We start from the raw sequence: 20673 nt of genomic DNA on the forward strand, positions 1-20673 counted from the left end.
GTCTTCCTATTTATCATCGACTCGGCCTTTATGCATTGACTTCACTTGTTCAAGTCATGCATTCAAAGGCGCGTGGAATTTGTCATATCAGATTCATTGGTGAACCATTTAGTACTGCAGAGTCTCGTATTTTTGTCTTTCTATTTAGCATCGAGACATCGACTTGAAGAAACTTTTCTGTCTTCTACGTCAGGAGGAATATTCCTCACCTCAATTACTTAAATGGGTCTCATATATGGACTGTGCTCTCACCTTTTGAAGTTAAACAACTCATTTTCGCAATATTTTCTTTTCGTTGTACAATGGCAACGGTTATGGACAGGAAGACCAGTTTTGCGGTGGTCCTTGTGCATTGCTATCTTTCCTTCGCTACTATCATATGCATGTTTACATATGTTCGTGGAAATCCAAATGTGCTTTGCGGAGAAAGAGAAAGAGAAGCCCTCCTCACCTTCAAACAAGGTATCATAGACCGTTCGAACCAGCTCTCATCTTGGATTGGCCACGAGTGTTGTGTGTGGAAAGGAATTGGTTGTGACAACATAACTGGGCATGTCATCCATCTAAATCTTAGAAATCCATATGATGAAGTTACAGCACCTGAAGCTTTTAGCCAGTCACAATTGGGTGGGGTGATAAGTGATTCTCTCTTGGAATTAAAGCATCTTCGCCATCTGGACCTAAGTGAGAATCATTTTGCAGATTCCCATATTCCAAGCTTCTTTGGTTACCTTGGGAATTTAAGATATCTAAATTTATCTTGTGCGGGTTTCGTGGGTACAATTCCTCATCAGCTGGCAAATCTCTCCAACTTGCATTTTCTTGGCATTAAAGGTTTCCTCCACGTTGATAACCTTGAATGGTTATCTCATCTTTCTTTGTTGGAAGTCCTCGACATGAGTTTCGTCAATCTCAGTAAAGCATCTAACTGGTTACAGGTGATGAACTTGCTCCCTTCTCTATCACAATTACTCTTGTCTAGTTGTGAACTTGATAAGTATGATCCTATTCCTTCTGTTAATTTTTCATCTCTCTCTGTGCTTGATCTTTCAGTCAATTACAACCTCTCTTCCACAATACTTAACTTGTTATGCAATATAAGTTCTCTTGAAAGACTTAATCTTGCATATATTAACATTCAAGGTGTACTTCCTAGTGCCATTGGATCCCTTTCCCAACTGATATATCTTGACCTGTCAAACAATGGCCTTGAAGGAAAATTGCCAAGATCCTTGGGAAATTTGTGTAATCTGCAACATTTGGATTTATCTCACAACAAACTTGGGGGAGGTGTGTATGAACTCTTGGGAAATTCTTCTGCATGCACAGTAAAAAATATGGAGTTTTTAGATTTGTCTTGGAATCGACTTTTAGATACTTTCCCTGATCAATTGGGAAAGAATAAAAAACTGTCTCTTCTTTTTCTTGACTCCAACATGCTTTTTGGTCCGATTCCCGTGTCTATAGAAAATCTATCTTCATTGAGGATACTTTCTGTCTCTCACAATAAATTAAATGGAACAATTCCTGTAAGTCTTGGACATCTTTCAAATCTTGAAGAGTTATACATCTCTGACAATTTTTTGGAGAGTTTTGTTTCTGACGTGCATTTTTCCAACCTAACAAATTTGAAAACACTTGAAGCCTCTTCAAACTTGTTGACTTTGCAAGTAAGTTTTAATTGGGTTCCTCCTTTTCAACTTCAAATTTTAGAGATGGAATCATGGACACTAGGGTCACGATTTCCTGCATGGCTTCAATCACAAAAAGATCTTCAAGTTTTAAATTTGTCTAATACAAGCATTTCAGGTGTTATCCCTTCTTGGTTTTGGAGCCTCTGTTCCCAATTTCTTGTTCTGGATCTTTCTCATAACCAAATTCGTGGCAGTATTCCAAGTTTATCTTGTGGAGGATCAATCTTTCTTGGTTCAAACAACTTCTTTGGCCCTCTCCCCCATATCTCTTCTAGCATTCAGGGTTTAGATCTTTCCAATAACTCATTTCGTGGATCTCTTTCTCCCTTCGTTTGTGAACAGAATGATATAATGAGAGATCTGCAGTTTCTTGATCTTTCAAAAAATCTTTTGTCCGGAGAAGTTCCTGATTGTTGGATGAACTATTCTCAATTAATAGTGCTAAACTTGGGGAGCAATAATCTAACAGGAAATATACCGAGTTCCTTAGGTTCTCTCTCTATGCTTGAGTTTCTAACCTTGAACAAAAACAATCTGTCTGGACATTTACCATTGTCCCTGCAAAATTGCAAATTCCTAAAGATTGTAGATCTAAGAGAGAATCATTTGTCTGGTAGCTTATCCATTTGGTCGGGAAATAGTTCAGCCTATCTGAGGGTTCTCGTGCTTCGCTCAAACAAGTTTTATGGCAGTATTCCTCATGAGTTCTGTCACCTTAAATCGCTTCAAATCATGGATCTGGCACAAAACAAATTCACAGGACCCATTCCGCGATGCTTTGGTAATTTGAGCACCATGGTGGGAAACCCTGATATTATCGATGAGGGCAATTTTCCCTTAATAGAGGCACGATATGGAGAACCAGTATTGTTGGTAACAAAGGGAATAGAGTATGAGTATAGAGAGACACTTGCTCTCGTCACAAGCATGGACCTCTCGAGCAACAATTTGATCGGAGAAATCCCGGATGAACTTACAAGTCTTTACGCCCTACGATTTTTGAACTTGTCCAATAATCAACTTCATGGAAAGATTCCTGAGAAGATCAATGCCATGAAATTATTGGAGTCTCTTGATGTCTCGATGAATCAACTCACAGGTGCAATACCTCAAAGCATGGCAAGTTTAACATTCTTGAGTCATCTAAACTTATCATACAACAACTTCTCTGGTAGAATTCCCTCCAGCACACAGCTTCAGAGCTTTAGTGCACTCTGTTTCATTGGGAACGACCATGATCTTTGTGGACCTCCACTTACTTCTAGCTGCGTTGGAGATGGCCCATCCCTTGACACAACACCAAATGCTGACGATGAAGGCAGAGAGGACAGTGGCTGGATCGACTTGAAGTGGTTTTATATGAGCATGCCATTTGGATTTGTAGTGGGGTTTTGGGGTGTATTTGGTCCATTAGCATTCAACAAGGCTTGGAGATGGGCTTTCTTTAAGTTTTTGGATGACATGAAGAATAAATTCTTCAACAGTGTTTGAAAGAGTGAAAAAACGGCAAGACCATGCGCTCGAATGTTGGACAAAGAGAATTGTTGTTTTTATTCAATAAAGCATTGTTATCCTTTGGTTGTACTTTCTATTTTATGCAAAACTCTTGTTCTGTTTCAATATTACACTACTTTGTTAGAATGTTCTCACTCTTGATAGAGGAATTTTCTATTTTTATTTTCTGTAGAATTCTTGTTGTGGTCTAATATTGTACAAAGATAACTTTATATTTTTGGAGATACCTTTATCTCCTTTTGCCAACCTGAGGAGATATAGCCGCAAGGGTATACATGTACATGTGCGTGAATATTAACCGTTCGCATCCACACATGTGAATGCGGATAGCAAGAATACTATCCGCAAGTGTGGATACAAATAACAGTTTTAGGATATGTGAATGCGGATAATAACCGCATCCGCATACCCTTTATATATATATAAAGGTGTAATATTTAAACAATTTATGTTCTTTTATGTTTGCAGGCTTTATTGTTATGCTCATTGAATCATGGATAATAAAACATAATGGGGTTTCTTGTGAGCATTAATTACCATGAATATTTTGAGGTTGTTATCCATCATCACATTTTTTTCTTAGTTCTACATAGTTTTTGTGTTGCATATATTTTCAAAACAAGCCCAAAAGACTAAAAATTGGTCAAAATTATTTTTAAAAGCGTTTAAAATAAACTCATTATCTATTTGCGGATAGCTGATAATAACCGCCCTTAATAACCACAATAGCCGCGCGGATACGGATAATGAAAATGCGATTTCCGCATTTTGCGGATGCAGGTGCAGATATCGCAAATAACCGCGTGGATATTCACATATACACCCCTAAATATAGGCATTTAAAAAATTGCTGAGTTTACGAGTGAGCTCGGATTCCTCCCTAAAATGGAATAATAGAAATGAGATGTGTTGGAGAAATAATTAGCACCAAAGACACGTGGGCCTAAGGTAGTATCGGGGGCCGAGCCCATCGGGTCGGCCCGGCCAGATTAGACCTAAGTACAAGACCATTCGTTATCTCCAAAAAGACGCATATCCTAAATATACCAAGATAGACTTCTATCCCATCAAATATGGGTTAAGGTACCTAATAGAATGATATTAGCTAAAGAGAGTGTCATATACAGTTTGGACTCTACTACCCAATTTGAATTCTATGAAGATAAGATTAAAGACTATGTGATCTAGGACTCAGACTCCTAATTAGATTATGCTCCAAGCACTCCAGTAGTTTCATAACTATGAACTGTGAGCCTATAAATAAGACTACCACGTCAGGTATTTTGAACAGGCAGATTCTCCGAGCTCTTGAGATTACTGATATTCTCTAGAAAATAAGTTTGAACTGACTTAGGCATCGGAGTGGGGGTCCGGTCGGCATCCCCGATGGCCGTTTGTTATTTTGCAGATTATGAGGAGAACGAATATCAAGGAAGGCGACGAATCACAAGACAACACGTCACCGTGCCGGAAACTGTACCAACAGTTTGGCGCCGTCTGTGGGAACGATTATTCGTTTCTCATAAAAAAAAATCCGCAACGGTGACTACGCGATCAGATCACGAGGAATGACGATTCTCGTCTTTAAAAATCACGGCTCAAATTGGCCGGATTTTTCTTTCTTGAAGATCCTCAATATGCGTCCACTGACACAAAATTAAAGTTCTCTATGGATGTGCAAGTCAGATCTGAAACTATGAAATTCGAGAGTTTTTGGATGTTTCATGTACTGTCGCCCCGATTGATTCCATGGACTCCTGAAACGACACAGTCAAAGCATCCATATTCTGTCTTCATCAGAAAATTGAGTTCCTGTGCAGGTCGATCTTCTATGGCTACAGGAGTCAAGAGCCCATTGAGGAATTTTTGCTGGCAACCGACTAAGGAGCTCGAAAAAGGAGACGAGAAGAAATAAGAGAGAAGACAGAAAAGTAGCTGCAGAAGAGTGGGCTAGCCTTTAGCACAGAAAATTGAGAAGAAAGGCAGTGACGTGATTGAGAGAGAGGGAAACATACATGAAAAAAAAAAAAAAGGAAGAAGAAGAAGAAGAAGAAGAGAGAAAGGGTATACTTCGATGGTGTTTTACCAATGGGGAAAGTTAGATCCGAGATGTTTTACCGAGGAAGAAAGTTAGATCCGAGGTGTTTTACTGAGGAGGAAAGTTAGATCCGAGGTGTTTTACCAATGAGAAAAGTTAGATCCGAGGAGTTTAACCGACGAGGAAAGTTAGATCCGAGGTGTTTTACCGAGGAGAAAAGTTAGATCTGAGGTGTTTTACCCATGAGAAAAGTTAGATTCGATGTGTTTTACCCATGAGAAAAGTTAGATCCGAGGTGTTTTACCCATGAGAAAAGTTAGATCCAAGGAGTTTAACCGAGGAGAAAAGTTAGATCCGAGGTGTTTTACCCATGAGAAAAGTTAGATCCGAGGAGTTTAATCGACGAGGAAAGTTAGATCCGAGGTGTTTTACCCATGAGAAAAGTTAGATCCAAGGTGTTTTACTGAGGAGAAAAGTTAGATCCGAGGTTTTTTACCCATAAGAAAAGTTAGATCCAAGGTATTTTACCGAGGAGAAAAGTTAGATCCGAGGGTGTTCTACCGAGAAGAAAAGTTAGATCTGAGATGTTTTACCGAGGAAGAAAGTTAGATCCGAGGTTTTTACCGAGGAGGAAAGTTAGATCCGATGAGTTTTATCGATGAGGAAAGTTAGATCCGATGAGTTTTACCCATGATAAAAGTTAGATCCGAGGAGTTTAACCAAGGAGAAAAGTTAGATCCGAGGTGTTTTACCCATGAGAAAAGTTAGATCCGAGGAGTTTAACGGACGAGGAAAGTTAGATCTGAGGTGTTTTACCCATGAGAAAAGTTAGATCCGAGGTGTTTTACCGAGGAGAAAAGTTAGATCCGAGGTATTTTACCGAGGAGAAAAGTTAGATTCGAGGGTGTTCTACCGAGGAGAAAAGTTAGATCTGAGGTGTTTTACCGAGGAGGAAAGTTAGATCCGAGGAGTTTTACCGATGAGGAAAGTTAGATTCGAGGTGTTTTACCAATGAGAAAAGTTAGATCCGAGGTGTTTTACCCATGAGAAAAGTTAGATCCGATGTGTTTTACCGATGAGAAAAGTTAGATCCGAGATGTTTTTACCAATGAGGAAAGTTAGATCCGAGATGTTTTACTAAGGAGGAAAGTTAAACTCGAGGGTTTCATACTGAGAAGAAAGTATACTCCGAGAAGTTTGATCCGAATGCATTTTACCAAGGAGAAAAGCTAGAAGCGAGGGTGTTCTACCGAGGCGAAAAGTATGTACCGAGATGACACATACCGAGTGTAACGATCCACCCCTAATGATACAATACTGTCCGCTTTTGGCTCCCTATACCAGACTTCCCAGGAGGTCACCCATCCTGGGATTGCTCTCACAGCGACTCGCTTAACTGTGGAGTTCTGATAGGTTCATTGTCATCACGGCTTTAAAACGCGTTGTGTCATATAGGGTGCATTTATACATATAAGCACATCCTCATTCCCAGGCGATGTGGGACGTCACAATCACCCCCCCTTGGGACCCAGCGTCCTCGCTGGCGACCCTCATGGGATCACCCCATTCTTGGCATCCCAGCGAGTGCCCGCCGGCAACCCTCTTGGGCTTGTGCACGCTCCCACCATCTCAGGCTGGGCAATGGCTCTGATACCATTTGTAACGATCCACCCCCAATGACACAATACTGTCCACTTTTAGCTCCCCATACCAGACTTCCCAGGAGGTCACCCATCCTGGGATTGCTCTCGCAGCGGCTCGCTTAACTGCGGAGTTCTGATAGGTTCATTGTCATCACGGTTTTAAAACGCGTTGTGTCATATAGGGTGCATTTATACATATAAGCACATCCTCATTCCTAGGCGATGTGGGACGTCACACCGAGAGTATTATTCCGATGGTACTATCCCGACGACCCTATGCCCGAGCTTCTAGTTCCAAATGGCACACTCCGAGGACCCCTCCAGATTTGCCATCCTCCAAAGTGCATAGTCACATGCCGAAGGACCAATCCGAACCGAGGGTCTAGTTTGAGGAACTCTCCCAAAGAGCTCTTTATTGAGTGGCGTGCAAGATAAGGAACTTCAAGTAAGACTGTTCATCTTCATCGAATTCACCAGATAAGTTTATACTCTTCTTTTACAAACATGATTTATGTTTAAGTAAGGATAAATGTTGGTTTTTATTTTATCAACCAGAAAAAAAAAAAAAAATAGACTCATGTGTTGAGGCCTCACTCCTGCCGTGAGTGAAAGGATCACAAATCATCCCGACGGATGAAAAGAATAAATGGTGCTACTGTGCAGTCTGCTATTTTGTTTTAGTATATGCAGTGCTTTGTTAACCCTTTTCGCAGAAAAAATATGGGGAGACAACCCCTACAACAAATTATACAAGGAAAGTCTCTCGGTTAGTCCAACACCGAGAGCCAGGGAGACAACCCTGCAGAGAAAACAAGGAAGGCCTCTCGGTTAGTCCAACATCGAGAGCCAGGGAGACAACCGTGCAGAGAAAACAAGGAAAGCTAGTCCAACACCGAGAGCCAGGGAGACAACCCTGCAGAGAAAACAAGGAAAGCCTCTCAGTTAGTCCAACACCGAGAGCAAGGAAGAACAGAGAGTTCCCAGGTATTGATTGATTTATGCTAAGGATGCCCGATTCCTTTCCTCGAACGACCCGAAAGGGTTATGGGAAGGATGTCAAGGCAAGAAACTTCTCAGTTAGTCCAACACCGAGAGCAAGGAAGAACAGACAGCCCCCAGGTATTGATGGATCTCTGCTAAGAATAAAGCAGCAGCCCGAGACAGAATGAAAGCACTTCTTCATCAAACTTCTCCAAAGATGATCAAGCTACATCAACGTCCATCTGACTCCTCCCCTCGAACGACTCGAAAGAGTTATGGTGGGGATGCTCAGGAAAGAATCCGCCCGAATCCTTTCCTCAAACAACCCTAAAGGGTCATGGAAAGGATACAAAGGGTTGAAACCTCCCGGTCGGGGGTTTCTGAAGGATGAGGACTAGAATCTGCCCGATTCCTTTCCTCGAACAACCTGAAAGGGTCATGGAAAGGATACAAAGGGTTGAAACCTCCCGGTTGGGGGTTTCCGAAGGATAAGACTAAGGATATTCAAAAAAGAATTCGCCCGAATTCTTTCCTCGAACAACCCGAAAGGGTCATGGAAAGGATACAAAGGGTTGAAACCTCCCGATTGGGGGTTTCCGAAGGATAAGGTTATGGATATCCCGATTAGAATCCGCCCGAATCCTTTCCTCGAACAACCCAAAAGGGTCATGGAAAGGATACAAAGGGTTGAAACCTCCCGGTTGGGGGTTTCCGAAGGATAAGGTTAAAGATATCCCGAATCCTTTCCTCAAACGACCCGAAAGGGTTATGGAAAGGATACGACGACGGGATTGCAAGTTTCCGGAAGGACAAGAACATCCAAGATAGAATCGGCCCAAGTCCTTTCCTCGGACAACCTGAAATGGTTATGGAAAGGACACCAAGACAAGAAACCTCTCGATTGGAGGTCTCCAAATGCTATGAGTATGGATCATCTAAATTCAGAGATGAGGGAATTGAAAGGTTAAGATTTCAATTCAGTAATATATAAAGTCTTTTACAGGTTACAAAGATTTCAGAAAGGAAGGTAAAGTTCAGCGACTTGACTACCCACCTCGAACGACTTAACCTGCGATTGCAGACTTAAGTTATGGGGGGTAGCTCAGAAAGGTAAACAGGAAGGTAAAGCTTCAGAAAGATAAAGCTTCAGAAAGTTTTAAGGAGATAAAGCCTCAGAAAGATAAAGCTTCAGAAAGTTTTAGGGAGATAAAGCTTCAGAAAGATAAAGCTTCAGTATGACAGAGCTTCAGGAAAGATTCAGAATGATAAAGATCCAGGAAGAGAAAGATTCAGGAAGACAGATCTCTACGAAGATAAAGGTTTAGGGAGATTCAAGATGATAAAGCTTCAGGAAAGTAAACAGGAAGGTAAAGCTTCAGAATGATAAAGCTTCAGGATGACAGAGTTTTAGGAAAGCTTCAGGAAGATAAAGCTGCTGCAAAGGAAGGTAAAGCTCAGCGACCTAACTACCCACCTCGAACAACTTAGCCTGCGGTTGCAGACTAAAGTTATGGGGGGTAGCTCAGAAGGTAAAGCTTCAGTATTACAGAGCTTCAGGAAAGATTCAGGAAGATAGAGCTTCAGGAAAGATTCAGAATGATAAAGCTTCAGGAAGATAAAGCTTCAGGAAGATAAAGCTTCAGGATGACAAAGCTTTAGGATGACAAAGCTTCAGGAAGATAAAGCTTCAGGATGACAAAGCTTCAGGATGACAGAACTTCAGGAAAGATTCAAAAAGATAAAGAGAATGTAAAGCTTCAGGAAGGTATGAGGATAAAACCTCTTTAAAAAACCATCAAGCTGAAGCCCCGAGACTCACTCCGAACTCCAAGATCTCTTTTACACCATCGTCCAGGATACCAAGAGGACCTGACTATCCGCCTTGAACGACTTAGCCCGCGGTCGCGGACTAAAGTTATGGGGGATAGCTGAACAAAGTTAAAGCTTATGCAAAGGGAAATTCACCGAATTTCTCTAGTCTTCATCCTAAACTCTATCTCCCAGTTTCTCTAGCAAAAATGATGCCAGTCCGACTCATCTCAATCTTCCACGAATGTCAGTTCCTTTTCTTCTTGAAGCTTCTCTGCACCTTTTATCAAACACCTCATCTTCACCTCTGTTTCCCCTTCTCTTTGCTCTCTCTCAGAACTTTTATCAAACACCTCACCTTCACATGATATCCACAGAGCCAGTTCTCCAAAAATCTCCCTTCTCTTCAACGAGATGCTCTGCTCACTACAGTCACTCTTTCACCCCCAGAGCCAAAAATAAACCCATCTCTTTTGGTGTGCATGTCTTACCAATCTTAGACCATCTCAGTTGCCCTTGTTTTCTTCTTTATCAATAGCTACAGTTCCCTTTTTGGGTCTCACCTCTGCCACGTCTCCCAGTCGTTCAAGCACCTACATGTCTCCCAGAAACACATCTCCACAACTTGTACGACAAACGTGACATTACTGTGAGAAGATATGACAACTGCTGCATATCCCAACTCCCAAGTGAGCGGAAGGCTCGAGAAGCCTTCTAACTTCCACTTACTCTTTCACTTATCTTTTGGTTTCTATTGTTTGTTTCCTTCGTGTAAAAGCACATTTTTTTTTATTTTATTTGTAAGCTTTAATTCTTATGTTCAGTTGAGAAAAAAAATAAAATAAAAATCATATGAAGGTATCATTTTGGACCATTGTTGGCCCACTTTCTAGCTTTGGGGGCAAATGTTTTAATGCCTAAACTCATTTAAGAGGAAAATCTCTCGATGCCCATTGTTGGCCCAAATTTCTTGCTTGAGGTAATAACCAAAACCCAAGCCTATTTTAGCCATTTGATGGCTCTTTCCTTGGTCCATTGTTGGCCCCAACTTCTTGCTTGAGGTAATGTCTAAAACCCAAGTCTATTTAAGCCCTTTAATGGCTTTTTTATTGGCCCATTGATGACCCAAATTGCTTGTAAAAAATGTTCAAAGTCCCAAGCCTTTTTAAATAGCCATTTGGCTTTCTCTTGGCCTATTGTTGGCCCCATTTCTTGCTTGAGGCAATATTTAAGACCCAAGCTCATTTAAAGCCCTTTGTAGGCTTTTTTTCATGGCCCATAACTGGCCTTAATTTTGGCTTTTGAGGTTTAATTTGCAGACTTGAGTAAAAAAAAAAAGACATAAAAAATAAAAAACAAAAAAAATAAAAAAAAGTTGATTATAATCCGAAGAAGACAAACTCATAAAAGTTCCTCTCATCAGTTTGTAGGGAGTGATAGAGGATAAGATATCCTCCGCAAAGGACTCTCAAGACAGGCATGAAAATAAGCCTACAGCAGCCCCTCAATCCAAGATTCACTCCACTATACACGCAGCCTAGACCGTCTCAAGCTAAGCAGCTCTAACCCATGTTCCAAGCTGACACAAGGCAACAGCTCCATGCTTCACGCTTGATAGCAGCCCAACTCTCTTGATTCACGCACTCCATGTTTCCAGCATATTTCATTCCATGTTTATGGGATATTGTTCCCTTTACATCTCTACAACAGCCCCTCCTTATTTCTAACAGCTATAAAGAAGCCGTTGGGAATACTTTTACAGTATTACCTCATCCATGCCATCTCACTCCTCCAATCCCTCACTTCCACTCCTATCTGATGCCCCCAATTGCCTTCCATCTAGCGATCTTCGTCTCTGTTCTCCTCTTCTCCGTCGCTGTCACATGCAACGACGTCGTTCCCTTCCAATGACATCACCGCCCTCTCTTTCAAATGCGCCCTGACCTTCAAGCAGTTATCTTAATTGTTATTTTCAAAACTAGATTATACAATTTATTTATCTTTCTTTTTTACTGATTTTTTTTTTTGGTGATATGTGTCTCAGCTTTTCCGCCCTCTCCTTCAAATGCGCCCCGAGCGCCGTCTCCAACTCAGTTCATTGCGCCAGCACCATTTCCCATAGAATTTGGGCCATATGGTAATTATTTCCGAGGTTTGGGTCTTTTGTTCTAGCTTTATAATTTCTAATATTTCTTTTGTTATTTTTTTAGTGCTTGAATTGTTTATATTGTTGTTGATTTTCTCGTAATGAACTCAACTTTCCTATGATATATATAGTTGGTGTATATATGCGAGCATGTCCTCGTAAGGGGTTAATTATAAGTAAGCTTGGTAATATTGACTTTTGAACTTGTTGGTCAGGGTTGCAATTCATTTTTAGTCATAACAATGTGATCATCATGTAACACTACAAAAATAACTGCGATTTGCTGCGTGTCTACAGTAGAGGTCACTGTAGCCATGCGTCAAAATAGCCACGTGTATACATGAGGACGTGGCTATTTGTGGTGCAAATAACTTTCAAACAAAATAGGTGCAAAAAACTTTCAAACCACTGATGAAGAATTCGTAAAGAAGTACAGATCAATAGCCCCAAAGCGATAAACTTACTCAGATGTGAAAAAATTGACCAACTCATTCAAAGAAAAAGTTGGACAATGAGGATATGGTGTTGTATACAAAGGGAAGCTACCTGATGGGCGTATAGTGGCAGTGAAAATCCTGAGCGCGTCCAAAGGTAATGGAGAAGAATTTATCAAGAAAGTGGCTAGCATTAGTAGAACATCCCATGTTAATATAGTCACTCTCTTAGGTTTCTAATACGAGAGGACTAAAAGAGCTCTAATCTATGAATTCATGCCTTATGGATCTCTTGATAAGTTCATATATGATAAAGGACCTCCAATTACAAATCATCACTTGGACATCAACACTATGTTCCAAATTGTGGTTGGCATTGCTCGAGGACTAGAATATTTGCACCGTGGATGTAACACAAGGATCCTACATTTTGAGATAAAACCACACAATATACTTTTGGATGAGGATTTACGCCCAAAAATCTCTGATTTTGGCCTTGCTAAACTATGCAAAACAAAAGAGAGTGTTGTGTCAATGACAAGAATCAGAGGAATTGTAGGTTTCATTGCACCCGAAGTATTTAGTTAGAACTTTGGTGGAGTCTCTCATAAGTCTGACGTTTACAGCTACGAAATGTTGGTTCTTGAAATGTTTGGAGGAAGGAAAAATTTTGATGGTGGATTGTCTCATACCAGTGAGACATTTTCCACACTGGATTTGGACGAAACTTGAACAGGGCAAAAATTCTACCACTTTTGAGGAAATAACAGAAGAGGCAGAGGAAGAGACAATAAAAAAGATGATTATAGTTAGTTTGTGGTGTATTCAGACCAGTCCTTCAGATCAGCCATCAATGGGTAAGGTGATAGAGATGTTAGAAGGAACCCTTCAATCCTTACCATTTCCACCAAAGCCTTTCTTGGATTCACCTATCAGGTCACCTCAAGATTTTACCATGACTTCATAGTCATAAAAATCCAACATTTAAAATAGGTGCAATTGTATCTGAAATTCAAAGAAGAATAGATGATCTTAATGCTGTGCATGTTTTGCTTGCTTACACAATATTTTATTTAAACAATTTGCGAAGTGTTACACTTACCAATTTTATTTTATTTTTTTATTTTTCCAAAAGTTAATTTCTAAATGATGTGTCAATCATGGATAAGATTTACTATTTTGAAAAATGTGTTACCATCTCATGAGATAATGACACATCACTTGGGAACTAATTTTGGAGAAAAAAAAAATTGGGAAGTAGAGTTTTGCTCATACAATTTAACATTGAGACAAATCGGTCAGAACCTAGAGGGAAGATTTCAATTTTGTGTTCAGTTATGAAAGGCGCGCAGGGGAGAGTGGCCAGCATTAGCATGGTTGGCTCCGCCCCCTTTGTTTGTGAGGGTGGCTACAGTTGGGGATGGCTCCACCCTATGTTAAGGAGTGGCCTAGTCACTCTTTGATTTTCTTTTTTTCTTTTTCATTTTTTTAAAAATGATATAATTATAATTACATATAAATTTCATAATTTTCTTTTTTTTGAAAAAAAAAAAAGAAAAAGAAAGAAAGAAAGATAGATTTTTATGGAATTAGACAAAAAGATGAATTTAATAATGGAGACAAACTTTCCATGAAAATGTTACGTACACCATATCCTATATGATGCGGTGAAAGACATTTCTATAGGCTTACATGCATAGGGTTAGACTATTGTATTCCGTATTCCGCAGTCTAACTCATGCATATTTAGAGATTGATTGCAAGAAAAATGTTAGAGCTCTTTCTAATGTCTATTTGGAGTCCTTCTATGCTGACATGACACATTGTTTTTAATAAAGAAAAAATACAGCTTGATTTCTCTCTCTTATTTTTATTAAAAAATACCGGGTGACATGTCAGCGTAGAAAGACCACAAAATAATACTAGAATGAGCTCTAACATTCCCCTTGATTGCAATTGTTCTTTTTCTTGCGTGGATCGTTCACCTATACAAAAAATGTGAGACCATTTTTTTTTTCTGTCACTGCGTTTGGCTATGATGAATTTCACTCACCTTTAACCCATAAATCATAAAGAGATATGGATTGATAGCCCCAAAGCGATATACTTATTCAAATTTGAAGAAACTAACCAACTCTTTTAAAGAAAAAGTAGGACAAGAAGGATATAGTGCTATATACAAAGGGAAGCTACCGGATTGGGCGTATGGCAGCAGTGAAAATCCTGAGCGTATCCAAAGGTAATGGAGAAGAATTTATCAACGAAGTGGCTAGCATTAGTAGAACATCTCATGTTAATATAGTCACTCTTCTAGGTTATAGCAAACTTGAACAAGGTAAGAATGTTGTAACTTTGGGAGATATAATACAGGAGGAAGAAGACACAGTAAAAAAAGATGGTAATGATGAGTTTATGGTGCACTCAAACCAGTCCTTCAATTCAGATCGGCCATCAATGGGTAAGGTGATAGAGATGTTAGAAGGTAGCCTTCAATCTTTATAATTTCCACCAAAGCCTGTCATGCATTCACATATATATTAGAGGATAAACCTCTACACTACATCCACACCAAATCAGCACCGTCAGATGAGCACCACTTCAAGAAGTTATCTCCTCTGCTGCAAGTCACCATTGCAGAACACCACAAGTCACAACAAAGTCATCCCTCTAATCAAAGCCATTCCTCCTCTGATCTTTTGTGATTAGGAACCATATCTTCAACCCATACCTACATGTAATCGTCATTTAGTTTCTCTCTTTGTACACTGGTCTTTCAAGGCCAACCTGCACTGAGCCAAGCTTCACCAGAAGCTGGACTCCAGTATCATCCACGGTGTCACCAAGTTTTTCGATCTCACTCTGGCAAAATTCCGACGACAGTTCCTTGGCCTAAAGCGTGTTCGGCTTGCGGCTGACGCCCATAAGCTCCGATCCTTCCCACCAACGATCTCCCCTCGAACAAAGTGTCTCCCACGTGATGCTGTGATTGCTGTCAATGTGTTGTTGTGATGTCAGTAAGTAAGTAAGCTGGTTGTTGGAAGAATCACGTTTAGAGCATCCCTAACTAGATTTTCAAATTTTCTCTAAATTTTAGCTAAAAAATCTATTTTTGTTATTTTAACTACTACTTTTAACAAACTTCCTACATCAAATATTTCTCTATTTCAACTATATATAAATTTTTTATTGGTTTTAAGCAACCACTCCTAACAAATGAGGAGAGAAGAAAAGTGAAAAGTGAAGTGAAATGAGGGAGAAATGATTAAATATTCAATAGCTCATGAAATTTGTGAGCCAAATTTGAAGTGAAATTATGACAAAAGCCAAAATAGAGAAATTATAGGGAGTTTGTTGAAGTGGACTTTTTTGAGTTTTTCACCAAATTTTGAAATGGAGAGCTCACTAGGGATTTGCTGAAAATTCCAGCCCATGCTTTTGAGATTTCCAAAAAAAAAAAAAAAAAAAAAAAATCGGTTGAAAGAAAAAGAAAATAAAGAAAGAAGAAGAAAAGAAAAGAAAAGAAAAGAAAAGAAAAAATCTCTTTTGCCCATAGTTGGCCATCTTTTCTCTTGGCCCATTGCTGGCCCAATCTCTTGCTTGTGGTAATTAATGTTTAAAAACCCAAGCTCATTTTAAGCCCTTTAATGACTCTTTTCTTGGCTCATAGTTGGCTCTAATTCTGGCTTTTGAAGTATAGTTTACATCCACGCTAGACCAGCACCGTCAGATGAGCACCACTTCAAGAAGTTATTTCCTCTGCCGCAAGTCACCATTGCAGAACACCACAAGTCACAGCAAAGCCATCCCTCTGATCAAAGCCACTCCTCTGATCTCTTATGATCAGGAACCATATCTTCAACCCATACCAACATGTAATCACCATTTAGTTTCTCTCTTTGTACACTGGTCTTTAACCTTTATTAAGTCTATATATTAGCTTATCTTGTAGCCAAAATATGTAATGAAAATCAAACAAAATGTAGTCGTTTTGGTTTACCTTGTGTTCTCCTCTTCTTCCCCTCTTTGTCTTCTCCTTCTCTTTATTTCTAACATATATATGCTTTGGTGCAAAAGCAAAAGTTGTTGCAGGAATACATGCATGCATGTGAGAGGGGATATAATTCTATCAATTTCAAATGAAATAGATAATACACTACAAAAAATTTGACATTTCGCCACGTGGCTACAGTAACTGGAACTATATCAACGTCGTGATTTCACCACATGAGTAATTTACCACGTCGCGAAATGTACCGCGTGGGTAATTTGCCACGTCACCAATTAGCCACGTGGCTAATTTAATTTATTTTTTTTAAAAAAAAAAAATCCAAATTTTTTGAGGATTTGAAAATACAGTCTCATGGTTTATTTGCCACGTCACCAATTGGTGACGTGGCAAATAAACCATGTGGCTATTTTTTTTTTAAAAAAATAATAATAATAAATAAAATAAAATTAAGGATTTAAAGTTTTATCCATGTGCTTTATTTTCCACGTCGTCAATTAGCCACATGGCAAATAAACCACGTGGCTATTTAAAAAAAAAAAATAAATAAAAAATCAACTATTTTGAGGATTTTAAATTATAGCTACGTGCTTCATTAGCCACATGGCAAATAAAACACGTGGCTAATTTATTAAAAAAAAAACTATTTTTTTTTTAAACTTTAACCACGTGCTTTATTGGCCACGTCGCCAATTAGCCGCGTGGCTAATTTATTAAAAAAAAAAAAAATCAATTTTTTTGAGGATTTGAAATTTTAGTCACGTGCTTTATTGGCCACGTCGCCAATTAGCCACGTGGCAAATAAACCAAGTGACTAATTACCATTAATTGCTTAAACATGTTGGAGGGAATTTTCCCTCCAACCCGTTTCTAATTTCCCTCCTCTTTATCTCTCTCTTTCTTTTTTTTTTTTTGCCAGAACACGTGCTCTCTTTCTTTTCTTTTCTTTTCTTTTTTTGTTCAAATACTGTACAGTTCTCTCATTCTTTGTTCTTTTTTCCTGTGTTTAAGCTGGCTAATCTTTTTTTTCTTTTTCTTTTTTTCCTTTTTTTTTATTTTTTATTTTTATTTATACAGAAGACGATGACTCACCCCCACCCGGCAGCACGACTCGATCGCCACCACCCGGAGAAGCTCGTTTTTCATCGTTGGTGACGGAGAAACTCGTTGTCGTTGTCTCGCCGGGGAGCTGGTGCTTTTTTGGGTTGGATTTCATGGGGGAGGAAGGGGAAGGAAAAGTGGCCATTGATGATGAGGAAAAGTGGCCAATGCTTTTTTTTAACATCGCCGCGGAAGGAAAATCCAGGCCTTGATCTCGCCAGAGATCCAGAGAGATATATGATATTGGGAATATATATATATATATATATATATATATATATATATATATATATATATATATATATATATATATATATATATATATATATATATATATATATATATATATATATATATATATATATATATATATATATATATGATTTTAGCGACATGGGTTAGGGGTTGGTGGCTAAAACTGCCTATTTTCCTCTCTCTTTTTTTTTTCTTTTTTTTTTTTTAAAAAAAAAATTAAAAAAATTAAAAAATAATAATTGCATTTAGCCACATGTTCATGGCACATGGCTAAAATTGCCAAGTCGCTAAATAATCACACACTTAAAATGCCACGTCGCTAATTGTCATTTAGCGACAATCTAATTAGCGACGCGGGATCCACGTGGATAACTGCATGTAGGGGTGAGCATTGGGGGGGGGGGGGGCAGTTTTCCCCCTTTTTTGGTCCCACCCTGCACCCCTGCGGGTTCACAAAATCACACCTGTGCCCCGCTAAAGATCAATGAGACCTATGCGGTGCGGGGGTGGTGCGGGGCAGATTGTGCGGGTTATCCCCGATTCAGGCCAAAACTTGAGAAACCATCAAACGAATCAAACCAAAGCCAGATTCATTCAATACCTAGAAGTGTAGAAGCATGAGAAACCGAAACAATGGAACTATCTAAACAGAGATAAAAAATAAAAAATAAACCCAACAATGGAACATATATATATGTGTGTCTGTGCGCCGCGCGCGCAGAAGATTTCGTTCATCACTTCATCATTTTGCTCTCCTTATGCATTCAACGTGGGCGCTGTGAATCGATGACGACGAGGCCTTTAGGGTTAGAGACTTAGAGTTTTGGGTTCGTATTTTAACCTTGGAAAAATAAAAAGGGCGAGATTTTAGGAGAGCAACATGAAACACCAACCAAATCTGGAGCACCATTGGAGCAAATGCAGGAAATCGTGAAGAAGAAGAAGAGGCGAAGGGGTGCAGGGTGCGGCGCAAGGAATGAAGTAGGAAGAAAAGAAAGGAAAAAATGAAGAGGGGCTCAGGGGGAGGGGATGCGGGCGTGCAGCGCTAGGGTTAGGGATTTTTGGATTTCATGTTTTTAAGTTTTAAGTTTTTAACATATATATATAGGTGGGGCGAGGGCCCGTTAATTTTCAAACGTTCCACCTACACCCCACACCACACCGTGCGGGGAAACGAGAAACACGCCCGTGACCCGCTTGTTGAACGCGGTTTGTAAGAAAAATGGGGCGGGGTGGGGCGGTTTTCTCGGGTTGGGGTGGGTCCTGTTCAGCCCTAACTACATGTGACTATATATATATATATATATTGTAGTGATATTTATTTTATAGTTAGAATTTAAAATTAGTGCATGTAACAGTGTATATGAAGTCACTGTTAGTGCGTCTTTTAAAAAATTTAAATAATATAAAATCATGTACATACATCATGAAAATACATCAACTTTAAATCCTGACCATTTCAAATGGAGAGAATCCTTATCCATCTAAGAACAGGTTGAATGCTATAAAATTGAACTCTGTCTTAAGTGTAGCTAGGCTTAAACCCCTCCTTAATTAATATATAGAATTATAATTAAATTCTATGAAGGAAGGGTTTAAGTCCATGAGCTAAAGTAAATTCTAGAACTTAATTTATGTTTGCATCGTCACTCAAAACTTAATGCGGACAGCGCAACCACCCATCCGAATGGTAAAGATTTCCTTCAAGCTTTTCTTGTAGATTTATCTAAACCACATGAAAGCGCAAGTAGTCTTAGCTTTCAAGTTATCAAAAAGAGAACATGCATATATATACATATATTATGGAAAGTTTGAAGATGCTCGATCATAAGTCCTAGTTGGCAGGTATATAATATTGCAACTTCTCTATATATATGGATTCAATACTTTGCAGACCCTTACCCGTAATGGGCCGTAAGTCAACGTTAAAGCACAACTATACTTTCTCTTGAGAGAATCACTGCTTAAGATTAGGAAGAGGGGTTTGAAAGAAAACATAAACCTAAAAGAAATTGAAGATAAAGTGTTGAACAATAAAATAGAGATAAGAGTTTTACGTAATTCGGTCTATGACCTACGTTCACGAGATGTACTTAAAGAGATAGATTTTGCTCTTATTTCTTTGAGTAATATTAATTGTTTACAATATAACAGGCTCCTATGACTTCAACTACAATTAGGTGATAATTTTCAACTTTGACTAGGTGATAGACTTCAATTATAGTTAGGTCACAGTCTTTAACTACAAGGACGGAGCCAACATCTGCAACTTGGGGGGGCCAAATTGAAAAAAAAAAAAAAAAAAAAGAAGGAAAAAAGAAGAAGAAGAAGAATTTGGGGGGCCAAAATTAGAAAAAATAAAAAAAATTAGGGATAAAATTTTAATTTTTTTTTTTTTTTTACATTTTTTATTTTTTTTGGGAGAACATTGAGGCTTGGGGGGGCTAGACCTGTCAAGCTCCTTAGTGGCTCCGCCCCTGTTTAACTGTGACTAAGTGATAGACTTCAACTATTTTTAACTGTGACTAGATGATAGTCTTCAACTGTAGTTAGGTCACAGCCTTCAACTGTAACTAGGTGATAGTTTTCAACTATAACTTGGATTCTTGAACTCCTGATATACTCTTACATGGTTAATTCTTTGTTTAAATTTCAGTATTCTCCTCTCAATATTAAGAAAGAGTTTAAGCCCATACACGTGCGTGAGCGTAATTCTAGAATAGGCCGTATCTGCGTATTGTTTATTTCCATCAACGATTCCCTTATGTTTAATTAGAGAATGAAATTGTGGGTGTTTTTATCACTTTAGTATTTAATTAAGCACTCGGTCAGAGAAGAGATTGATGTACAACAATATTGCACAACTTGTGCACAACACAAGACAAATGTGATGGGATCCATGTGGTGGATCCCACTCATATGGGTCTCACCTATGTGTCTTGTGTTGTGCACAACTTGTGCAATGTTGTTGTACAAAAATATTTTCCCTTTTAGTTATAATAAATAGGATATTACATCTTTTCAACGAGTAAATTGATAAATTTTGAATTA

The 20673-nt window shown here is 39.0% G+C and overlaps 1 protein-coding gene and 1 pseudogene across 1 annotated transcript; both read left to right on the forward strand.

The window, feature by feature from the left end:
- The first annotated feature begins 204 nt into the window (after positions 1-204).
- LOC133861390 (receptor-like protein EIX2) lies at positions 205-3278 on the forward strand. Its single transcript, XM_062297178.1, has one exon. The coding sequence runs from the start codon at positions 303-305 to the stop codon at positions 3183-3185; it is 2883 nt and encodes a 960-aa protein (XP_062153162.1). The 5' UTR covers positions 205-302; the 3' UTR covers positions 3186-3278.
- Positions 3279-12536: 9258 nt separating this feature from the next.
- On the forward strand, positions 12537-13248 carry LOC133861391 (PR5-like receptor kinase; annotated as a pseudogene).
- Positions 13249-20673: the final 7425 nt, after the last annotated feature.

The sequence above is a fragment of the Alnus glutinosa genome, chromosome 2 (genome assembly GCF_958979055.1).
Source record: "Alnus glutinosa chromosome 2, dhAlnGlut1.1, whole genome shotgun sequence".
NCBI classification, from domain to species: Eukaryota; Viridiplantae; Streptophyta; class Magnoliopsida; order Fagales; family Betulaceae; genus Alnus; species Alnus glutinosa.

Excerpts from the sequence above, each read along its gene's own strand:
- LOC133861390 (XM_062297178.1), top strand. The coding sequence starts at position 303 with ATGGCAACGGTTATGGACAGGAAGACCAGTTTTGCGGTGGTCCTTGTG.